This window comes from Lotus japonicus, chromosome 2 (assembly GCF_012489685.1).
Source record: "Lotus japonicus ecotype B-129 chromosome 2, LjGifu_v1.2".
NCBI lineage: Eukaryota > Viridiplantae > Streptophyta > Magnoliopsida > Fabales > Fabaceae > Lotus > Lotus japonicus.
In genome coordinates, this window is record NC_080042.1 from 85,962,183 (window position 1) to 85,974,077 (window position 11,895).

At 33.3% G+C, this 11,895-nt stretch overlaps 2 protein-coding genes across 2 annotated transcripts; one reads left to right on the forward strand and one right to left on the reverse strand.

Moving 5' to 3' along the window:
• Positions 1–995: 995 nt before the first annotated feature.
• Positions 996–7,581, reverse strand: LOC130740434 (MLO-like protein 6). Its single transcript, XM_057593035.1, has 15 exons — positions 7,218–7,581; positions 6,887–6,944; positions 6,504–6,766; positions 5,548–5,664; positions 5,395–5,455; positions 5,160–5,248; positions 4,626–4,700; positions 4,264–4,358; positions 4,020–4,069; positions 3,457–3,497; positions 3,155–3,328; positions 2,315–2,350; positions 2,049–2,116; positions 1,794–1,854; positions 996–1,607 (listed from the first exon to the last, which is right to left on the reverse strand). Exons 1-15 carry the CDS (start codon positions 7,341–7,343, stop codon positions 1,227–1,229), a joined length of 1,695 nt encoding a protein of 564 aa, XP_057449018.1. The 5' UTR covers positions 7,344–7,581; the 3' UTR covers positions 996–1,226.
• A 406-nt stretch (positions 7,582–7,987) lies between these two features.
• LOC130735795 (uncharacterized) lies at positions 7,988–8,972 on the forward strand. The gene is made up of 2 exons (XM_057587690.1): positions 7,988–8,192; positions 8,307–8,972. Exons 1-2 carry the CDS (start codon positions 8,065–8,067, stop codon positions 8,785–8,787), a joined length of 609 nt encoding a protein of 202 aa, XP_057443673.1. The 5' UTR covers positions 7,988–8,064; the 3' UTR covers positions 8,788–8,972.
• The last annotated feature ends 2,923 nt before the right edge of the window (positions 8,973–11,895 follow it).

An 11,895-nucleotide genomic window follows, 5' to 3' on the forward strand; every position in this document is an offset into this window, starting at 1 on the left:
CCTTAATGTGCTCTGCCACATATAATCCAGAACCCACCTATATTCACTAGATTGGATAGCTTGAATTCACCTGAAAATCCAGAGTTTCTCTTGTGATTTTTTACCATGACCACTAGTTCTTGATTTTGAATAATTACCTCTAGTCTTGTTTACAAAGCCCTTCAAGTCATAACCTGGGAAACAAAACAGGAAAAATAAATTGATGGCTCTAATAATCTGAACATGCAACCTTTCTCTGCTTCCCTCCTCCACCTTTCCCATTAACTGCCTTCCTCTTTTATCTCTTCCTTTCCTTTTCAATTTCTGACATCAAACCGGTGGTGTTTCTGATCCTTGAGGAAGAGAGAGAGAAACACAAGGAGAGAGAGAGCCCAGAAGAGAGAGGAGGGGTTGTTGATTGGAAATAGATTCAAGGATATTTTAGTAAATTTAGATTTTTATTAACTTTAATCTCAACCTTTCAATTTAAAATTAATATATTCAATGGTTGTAAATGAACTGAACCACGGTGCGACAGTTTTTAAGTGTACCACCGAAGCCAACACCCTCAATTGGTCTTATTTTATAAGAGGTTATCTAACTAACCTCATGAGATTATTTAACCTTATTTGAGTGGACCAATAAAATACTTATAAAAATGGTTGAAAATTTATATAAATTTCTAACCGATTTGTCTTAAACAACATGAGTCATGTAGAATGAGATTAAATACATTAGTGAACATACATGTTCTTTAGAAAAAAGGAAATAACTATAGAAAAAACAACACCATAGAAGTTTTAAATATCATCAACTTCATCTTAAACACCATCTTCCGCCTAGATTAAAAGTAATAAGTTGGACTAGACTTACAACAAAAGAAAGGTGTGGTAATTGCTTTTGTCTTACCTTCAATTACCACCAAAATCCTTAAAACATTGTCATAGATCGTCAAAAATACCCATGAATGCATTAATAATTCAAAATATAAAACGTTCACTTGAGTGTCACCCGTACCTCAATTTATCAAGGGAATTAATAAAAGTCAAATGATGACACTATTTTGTAAACATAATACTCAATTTATCACAATAATTAGTAATATCCCTTATACAAAAATTAAAATTAAATTTCATAAGATTTAATAAATCAAATATGTCATGAGCCATGATCACAACAAGCATCATATCGATATCACCACCACCCTTTTCTCCCCTTTTTTTTACTGAAGTCATTACATGTGTTACTTACGTAATGGTAGTTCTTTTATCAAATGAGAACTCCTTGTTGCTGTGTGAGACAACAATCTCATTCCCATCATTATTCTCAATTATGTCACCCATTTCAATCTGCTGGTGGTGGGGGGAATTGGAAGCAGAGGCTGAATCAGTATCGTCGAAGTTGGATCTTTTTGCCGGAGAGGCGGGGAAGCTGTCAATTTCAGAACGGTAGAAGCGGAGGAGGTGGACTGGAGACATAGGGTGGGTCGGGGTTGTCCCTCTGCTTGACATTGGCGTCACCGACCCTACGCGGTTCCGTTTGATGTTCCTCTTCGCAGTCTTGTGCCAGTTCCGTAGCGCCATCGCTACTCTCTCGTTAAATATGCTCGCCTTCATCGTTGAACCCATCTGTTCATTTCATCAAAAAGTTAATGTGTGTTTAGATACCAATTGAGTTCGCGTGAAAGCACAAATTCAAAAAAAATTCTATCACTTTTTATTTGTTGGTGTTTGCTCGGTTCTTAATTTGATAATAAATTTCTTGTTTATTTAGGATCAAACATTCATTTGAAAGTGTAGAACAAAATTAATTACTTGAGTCACGAGAGCATAGAGAGGAAGAGTAACGTAGCTGCAAAGGATTTGAACCAAGACCCTGCCCAAATCATCATTCCAATGTTAATTAAAAGGTTTGCAATAAACTTGACATTAGATATTAGGATTAACACAATCATATGTTAGAGAGATGGATCAATTCTAACATAAATCAGAGTTACTTAATTTATGTTACAATCAACCCGTCTCATATTGTGTTTATCCTAATAAAATATGAGAAATAAGATTCAGTACCCCATTGACATTCTGATAATCACATCCGCTTTACGTGAGTGGAAACATGAATCTATCCCAAACTGAAGCTGTGGTTAGAGAAAACTAAATCAAATAAAGCTTCATTACTCATTAGGGAAGAAAATGAACCCAACATTATTAAGATACTAATTAGCAAGTCTTAATAACTATTTTCTGTAAGTTCATGAAGGTAATTTTGATTTGAAAGACCAGAAGAAAAGCAATATATAATGATCGAATGAAAATTTTATTTTGAATGAACTTACCGCAGTCCATGTCAAAAAAGCAAGCTGGAAAGCATTCTGTTCGGATAAAAAAGTCACACAAGAGAGACAAAGAGAATTCAATTAGTAATGATCATGATAAGATGATGAGAAATATAATTTTAAAACAAAGTTCAGAGATAATTACTGGGAGAAGAAATCATGCATGTAAGATAGTTGCAACTATATATCTCTAACTAATTCCTCAACTGATTAGGATCAGTTGTTAACTGCTAACTCAGTACATACTAACAGTTAACTCACTGCATGCTCTAACTATCAATGCTTGGTTATTAGTTAAGACTTAAGAGCAGCAACCGGCCAACACTAACTATAACACTTACTATAGTCAAGAGCTATTAGCTGTGCTAATTCTCAATATAATGTGTTCACAAATTCAAATAGTTTGAGTATATGTATAGAAATCCCATAAATTTTCACATTTAAGGGTGAAGTAATTGTAAGCTATTGAAGTAGTAGTATTTGTGAGAGAATAATACCATGTTTTGAAAAATTCAATTGTAGAGTGGAATCACATTAATCTTAAAGCTAATGTGAGCAGCTTTGGATAAACTCATAAAAGTATGCACGTCTGGTTTATTTGACATTCGTGGAAATTAAAGTGATTCAGATAGGAGAAATTAAAAGAGCCACAAGATAAGTTTTTAGATCCAAAATGGGTAGCCTAGCTAGGAGTGATTAATTGGTTCCGAGAAATCATGATTTAATTTCTCAAGTTAAAAAGGACAGTTTTTTTCACTCAAAATTAACCTTGCAAATATGAGACGTCATTATCCTTGATGTTAATTTCTTACTTAGGAAAAGTAGTTTATTATTGATTACCTGAAAGAACACAAAATTGATGAGGTGGAGAACAAGCCTAGGCCGATGAAACCAGAACAGGTCATCCCCTGGCTGCACCAATGGCATGCCCTGCAGGACCTCTCCTCTTTGATGAATGCTGAGGCCCATCTTGGTTATGATCACCTGTAACTTAGTCCCAACTACTAGGATGATCTGCATTTTAATTTGTGGACAATATAACATTAAATTTAATAAAATGAGTAATCATTGTCAATCATTATTATATTATTTAATTGGACCAATATTAATTAAAGTCGGCATTGAAATTTGAAAGTGCTTACAATCAAAGGAATGAATGGCAGCCATAGATAAGAGTTCCACCCTGTCCATGTATAGAGTTGACATGCATCAAGAGTTGTATACGTCGGCAACAATATTAATCATGTTAATTTTCTTATTAATTACTTTATAATATGAAAATTGTTTGTTTCTTATTAGATACTACCGTTCCAAAATGGTTGTTGTTTTAGCTTTTTATGTATATTTCAAAATGTTTGTTGTTTTAGAAATCCAAGATTATTTGTCACATCTTCTACTATATACACTCTCATTTAATATTATATCTCTCACCTACCACTTTCAATTCTCACCAATATTCATAATTCTCACTAATTACTTAATCAATAACTATCATTCTCTCTCTTTATATAACTAAACTTTAAACATATGTGTTTTAGTCAAATATTATATCAATTAATGAGTTCTTAAATTGTGTACATTACCTTAAACAACAACATTTTGGAACGTGGGAGAATATTTGTCAACATTTATATACAAAAAATTATATGTACGAGAAAGTTTTAATGTAATTAAAAAGAAAATCTGCCATTCCCAAATTACTCACCATGAGTGTTGAAGAGGAGAAACAACACTGCTAGGAACCATAATGGAGGACTGAAAAATTAGAAATATACCAGTTATAAGTTTAATTAATATTGACTTGTAAAGTTAGGATATAAACTATGAGAATTATAACAAATCCATGCTAAAAAGAATGTCTCTATCAGGATTAATATATATTAATTTAACATTTTAAAATAAATTCTCTTAATAACTCAAAACAAAAAATATTGTGTAAATATATAAACCTGATTCCTACAACAACTTTAAAATCCTCGTCCAACGATCGTTTTATATATTTCCGAAAATCAAACTTGGAGTGACTCTGAGGAGACAAATGGGCCTGAATAATCAATCAAAAGAAATAATTCAAAGTCATTTATTGCGCAAGATGCCAACTGTGTGAGAAAAATGCAAGTTTCTACGTGAAATAAATGCAGGGAAAATAAAAAGATTCAAATAATTTTGTTCGATCAAGAAAAATATAACAGGCAACAAATATAGAACTGTTAATTTTTTTTAACTGGTAGAACTGTTAATTGATTGTCTTTAATTTGATTAATAAAGAAAGTGCTAGTGAAGCTAGAAGAAATTAAAGGAAGAATTTTACCATGATAAATCCATGTCTCAAGGTCAAGTAATCAACTTTAGGTACTGACCATACAAACTGCCTAAGGAAACAAACCTGCAATTAATCAGCAATAATTAGATAGAGAGAAGACAAATTAAGCAGCTACTTAATTCGAATATCTATAGGTTCTTTTCTTTAATTTTGTATTTTTCTTAAAACAAAATAATTAATAATAATAATAGCAACAATAATAATGACAATAATAAAGAATACCAGCTAATACAGGAGAAGACCATTGTCAAGAGGCTCATTCCTAATGGTCCATAACTAGGAAATAAGTCCATGAAAATTAGAATGGTCCAGAACCGCGTCGATATGTGGCGATTCTTCCACTCTTGATTAATATTTTCTTTTCTTTTTAGCATTTTCTAATGCTATTTTCTTTCTTAAATTTGATGGTTATCATGCTTTTCATTTCTCTTTGTCATATTAGAGTTGCAGACATATAATTTTATTGGTGGTGATAAGAAATTGGGCATCATTTTGGAACAATTAAAAATGAGGTTGACTTACAATCCAAATGAGAACAGGATTTTGGGTCCAAAAACTCAAGTGCCTTCTCCCAAATGAGGTGTCCCTTGCAAATCTGAACCGCTCAGGATCTGTTTGAGGTACATACAATACAAGGCGCCTAATTAATAAATGTGTTCCATATATATATTTGACATGCAACTACCATGCATAGTTCTAAACCGTTGAGTGTGATTAATATATATTTATTCACACACACACACAAAAGCCTACTAACCATGTGAAAATTGGTACTCAGGTGTCTTGGTTTCCTCTTCCCATCGCTTCCATTTTCTCATCTATATATTGACTCAACCAAGTAACTTGAAGGTATACATAGCATATATATATATTTGGTATATGTAAAAGAAAATTGAAATTCTTCAATTACCTTTGCTCTTCCCAGAGCCATAGTGAGAATGCAGCACACCACATGAAAACAAGCTAGCACGAAGATAAATATGTGGAGTTGATTAATACCATTCGATGACACAAACGGGACTTTACCCTGCACATTTTGTTTAAAATAATTAGGCTATCGATAAAGATCAACTTTCTTCTTCTTCTATTTTTTAAAAAAAAAAACTTTCAGGTATTAATTTTGATTGAACAATTTTGTTTGAGTCGGATATGATCACTATAATCGATAAACTCTCTCTACCAAGTTTTTAACGCAACCCCCCTCCACAGATACCCAAACACAAAATATAAATTAGCTAGTATAATCTCATGTCAATTGATAAGCACACCTGATATTCACTTTCTTTACCAATAAAATTTTTGTCAAATTTCTTACTATAATCACAATCTTACACATGAATCTTAATATAGCTAGTTATATTAATAAGGATGGTTGAAAGAGCAACTCTTAACATTCAACTGACATATGACATATGCATTTAGTGATACTGATGATCTACGATCGAAAATGGGAAGTTTGAAAAAAACACATTTCTTTATGACCGTGTCAAGCTGCTGTCTAAGAATACACATGAATCTCAGGTCCAGGAACCAGCACTGTAGTTATATACCTTCATTCATTCTTAATCTTCAGTTTTTGTTTCTTAATTATTATTTTATTTGACATTTTCCCGTTAAGTTGTCAGAACTTCAACCTTTCAACTCTTAATACTAATGTTTGCTGATTCTATTTCTATTTGTGAATGAAAGCGTCAGTAATGACGAAAACAAAGAAAAAGTAAAAAATAATACAGCTACGTACTATAGTTAAGACCTCAGAGAATTTTGTCATGGGAATTTTCTAAGCGTACATAGCTTAAATTCCAAAAAAAAAAAATCAAATTTTGTGTATGATGACAACATATAATATAATAGAATCATACTCACCTCACCACATTTGTCACTTCCTCCTCCTCCCGCCAAAACACGCCGTGGAATTTCCCTACCCGAACCAACGAACGCCGCCAGTAGTCTCCGGCCACTGCTTTCCGGTTCTGATTCTTCATCGCTCACCGAAGAATCCGTGTTGTTCTCCTCCTCCTTGCTGCAGGGGTGCCATGAATCTGCAACCTTTTCTGATATACACATCCTTGATATTGGACTTTGTCCAACCGTTAGAAGCAACGATATGAACCCCAATAACATAAGCTCTGCAACAATTAATATAACCATCAAGTTTTCATTTGACATTTGAACAACTTGAAAAAAAAAAGATTACTTAGTGAATTAATCTTGAGCCGCGCGAGTCAAACAAACTAATTAACTCAAACCTGATTTGATCTTTTCAAGTGACTCGTACAGAGCTTTTTTGTGCTTCTTCTTCAACCACTGTCACATGCATATATGTAAGTAATAGTGATTATTAATATGATCATAGTTTGAAATTAAGATAAATGACTTTTATTCCAGCCGCAACATGCATCAAGGTTTTGTATAGCTAGATTAACTAGCACTTTTCATGAGTCAGCTATTCTCAGAAGCTGGTTTGGATAAATTAAGACTAATTAACAGAACTTATATATTAGAAAAAGTACTAAATAAGATGCAATAAGTTTTATTTGTTGATTAATTGAATAATGAATCGGATATATATAGTAGTACCTCTCCTGTAAGATGGAAGATGTGCTCGATGATTATAGAAATCAAGATCATCACAAAGCAAACAGTCGCCACGGCCCATGTAGGTGTTTCCTCCAAGCTTCTTCCTCCTCCACTTCCTCCTGCCATCGCTGCTGCGTCTTAATTTCACAGTTTAAAACCTTCAATCTTTTTTCTGTATGAACTTATATAAACGATGTTGATGATCAGTGGCAGCAGAGGAAAAACACTGCAATATTGATAACGAGAAGTTGCTAATTTGCGATCCTGTATATATGTTCTACTTGTATAACTCTATGTTAATAAATGAAGTGGGGTTCCTGACAAGCTATGGCACTTTTATAGCTTATGATAGTTTGTAAAACTTTTGAGGAAAAGAAGAGTCAATTATACACAGTTTGTACTTTTCTTTCATAATTTCTTTTGTTTCCTCATATATGACTCTTGACTCTTGACTTTGATGTAAAAATGCATATATATTTCCATGGGAGGGTGGAAAGTTGCAGTTTGTTTTGAATGCATCAGAAATTCAACGCAATAAACAATTAGACTTTGCAAGTTTCTTAGGGAACACGTGCTGAATAATTATTGGGCCTATTTTGAGTGCTTAAGAGCTACCAAAGCCCACAACAGTCTTCTTTTTCTTCTCCCCAGTCCACCAAAAATAAAACTGTTCCCGCTCTTGTATTTGCAACGGTTATTGGCATACGATCCACAACCACATAACACACATGCACTTGATACAGAACTCATCAATCTTTTTTCATGGATTCTCTTCCCAAACCACTTCCAGGTATCTCAACGCAACATTTTTCATCCTTTAAGTAACGGTTTCTTCTTCCTTTTTTCAATGCAAAGAAACTTACCTTCTCAAATGGCAACATCAACAGGAAAAACCAATGATTCAAAACCAAAAATGAACCAAAAGATCAACAAAGGAGCCAAAGTAGGCACATGTGGACCCCAAACTAATCTCAAGTAAGTAAGATTGTATTTATCTATTTACGGATGTTTGTTACACTCAAGGTTTCAAATTGCAATCCACAACCGCAACTGCAATTTAAAACTTGGTTCTGCTTAATTTGATTTCAGAGCAAACCGGGTTTTCGGTGCAACTAGGAACACAAACATTCAAGGAAAACCGGGACCAGATCACAAGTCTATTGCCAAAACAAAAGTTTCAGTTACAAAGAGACAACCAAAACCTATCAAGGCAACCGCAACTGAAGTTCCAATTCCAAACACCAAAACGCAAGCCACTATTGAAAAATCCCCTGAAAATGTGAACCTTGCATTGAGGAAGATCAAAAGTGATGATAATGAGAAGAATGATTCTGAGGAGCCCAAAACTCCTGTTGTAGAGCCTTCCCATGTGAGAGCCAAGTTGAAGGTGCAATCCACACCATTCTACAGTGCGGTGCATTGTAGCAAATGCCGATTTGATAAGCTTGAAACCGCGTCTTACTGGATTGGCCACATCAAAATGGCAGAGTCTGTGGGCAAGCACTCTGTTTCCTCTGGCTTCTTTAGCCTTGCCTTGGAATCTCAGGCTGAGGTTTGCACTTTTTCATAAATTTATATCTGCATTTTTCTCTAATTCATAGTAAATCTCTCCACAGTAAAGTTAGTTGACCATAATTTGCAATCTTGGGTTTGAATAAATACCACATAAGTTAGTCGACCGAATTCACTACAGTTAGAAATCCTCCTACATTCGGTGAAGTCATGTGTCTATATCATATTTAAATAATGAATTGCAACAATGTTGATCAGACCGCTATAAATCTTTGATTCATTGAATTTTAGATTTTCTGACCGCACGGAATTTGAATTCTATTTGTCTAATTAAAGTATAAAAGACTTCGTTCTAAATGAGTCACTAATGTTTAAGATAAGTGAGTTGTAAATTAGACGTAATTTTTTACTTTAGTTTTTATTTTTTATAGATGAGATTATTGATCCACTTACGATGGAATTAGTTAACCATGTCTTGATATGAAAGATGTTATGAACATATGTAAAAGAGAAAACGCAAAGTTACACACACATGAAATTATATTCATTCATACAATTTTCACAAAAAATGAAGCAGCATTTTTCATCTAAAATGAACCAGTTAGTTGTGTATCTTGCATTGTGTTATGGTTCAATAGAATTTCTAAAACTTTGTACCTGATCTTGAATATTTGGTGTGTTGGATAGCCATTTAGGAACCTCCGGAACGAGCTTAGAAAGTATCTGTTGAGGCATGATTACCTATCACAGCAGAAGGAATGGAAAGAAGTTGCTACTAGGTATGGGCTAATCAAGGTTGCAAGCAACACCAGTGAAATTGACTCCAACTCCAGCATATGCAGAAAAAATGAAAATGATGTACAAGGAAAAATTCTTGAAGAGAGATAAATAATGTATTAGTAATAAACATTTATATGCATTCAATCATCCAAACCTTAGGTTGCTCTTGCTTTCAGTTTGTACCTTGTTCATTTTGGCTACAACTAATATAGGTAGTTTGTTCCTGGTAATTAAGATTAACTTTTCTTGGTTTTCACGTTATCCATCATATACCTGTATAATGTTAGCATACAAAATGCATTTTTCTAGTAGCAAAATGTGTTGTTTAACCAAGTATAAATGGGAATGATAATCCCAAACGGGCAATGTGAAGCAGCATGTTTGGCCCATTAAGCAGACCATACTAGCTGTCCAATCAAGTCAGATCACAATTAAATAAATAAAACATCATCCTCGATATAAATGTGGGGAAAAAATGTGTGATATAGAACTTCTTTAGCCAAGCCTGAAAATGATGAAGAAGCATGTTTGGAATTGGCCCATTAAGCAGACCATGCTGTCAAATTTTGACGAGTGCTTCCGACACACTTGACCCAACACTCATGGCTCACTATGCAAATCAACGCATAACCCACCTGCTCTTGTAAACCAAAACAAAGTAAGGAAAAGACTCGTCACCAACCCTTGATTGTCCATGAGTAACATAGTTAAATATTTTTAGAAATTAAAAAAAATTGAACGTTGTAAATTTGTATTTTAGTTAACCACATGCCCTTACTCGAGACAATCTTTTATTAAAGTTAGAACAGTTTCACGCCAGTTGAATCTTTGTGTTTAGTGATAGTTATAAATTTGCATATAATGTCTAATTAAATATTCTAAAGTGTGTGTTTGAAAATTCATTAGCATTGGCTAAAAACACTTTAACAAAATTCCATATCTCACAAATGGTTTGGATAAAAGTGATTTTAAATGATTGTTGTGAAAATTCAAACACAAAATGAAATATCTTGAAACAAATTCAATCTAAACTTCGACCCTAATGGAATCTTTCATCTATATGACTATTCTTCAATCTTGTACTATATATCCAAAAGATAAATGATTATGGACACCTTTTTTTCCTTGATGTTTTGGCCAGGCTAACTTTGATAAAGCACCTGCTTGTAGCTGTGATGCTCCAATCCCAGGTCAGTGATCATGGGATACCCTTTGTCTGCTATTTTGGACCCACTAGCTCTTTGTTTTTTTTGGAACTAAAAAAGCATAGGACTCCTTTTCATGGCATACACTCCATAATGCTGCATCCAATCATACTTTGCCGAGGCTACCTATTTTTCCTTTTCTTTTTTGGCAATATAGGATTAGTTATGTTTAGCCAACCAATATAGAACTAATTATGTTTAGCTCAAAAAATATAAAAAATAGGGACAGAAATATGATTACCAAAAGTGAAGGAAAAAAAAAAACCTTTACAACTTAACATTTATGCAAATGTTTCGAAATTGTTTTTATAGGCACAAATATTATCTAATTTAAAATCTTACATAATTCATTATAAATCTTATATTTTTGTGGGGGTTGTATAAATCACTTATGAGGGTGATTTAATCTCACTTTACTGGATCAATATAATAATTTATTAAAAAATAAATACAAACTACTAGTATATTTCATACTCGTCGCTATCTTAAATTCTACTAATTAATCTAAGATGAAGTTTTTTTTGACGGCCGGAACCTAAGATGAGGTTAAATCAACATCATGAATAACTTATCAACCCTTCTCTTTAACGAATTATAGATATTATAAATTTATAATTCTTCTAGGTTCTAGCCGCTTAGGCTATATTTATGAATATGAAAATTTAAGACCTAGATAATTAAAAAAGAGAAGTTCATAATTATTGAAAGAATTCTAATTCATCATACACATCCAAGCTGGATTGACACACTCAAAACCATTTTTATTTCTAACCTTGTCAAATTATATTACACTATATATCATGTATTACTTATTTATATCTTTTCTTTTCATATTTCACGTTTGAGTGTCGTACCAAAGTTTTTCCTAATTGAAATTATGTGAAAGTGGATGGAAATCTTGATTTTTCTTGTATAAATTAAATTAGATGCTAAGGAGAACAATATGTACAAGGGAGACAAGGACATATGATGAGGGGTACGATGAATGCGGGCGATTAATAAGACTAAAAATGAAACAGGGAAAAGCTGCAAATTGCCAAGCAAAGACAAAATCAATCCAGCAGACAAGGACTCATTGATTAAAGTAGAGAAAGAGATAAAGGATTTTGTGTTGTGTGTGTCGACCAGAGAGGTGGAGGGTAAAGGAAAGTGACCAGCATAAGGGTGGGATGATCTTCTTT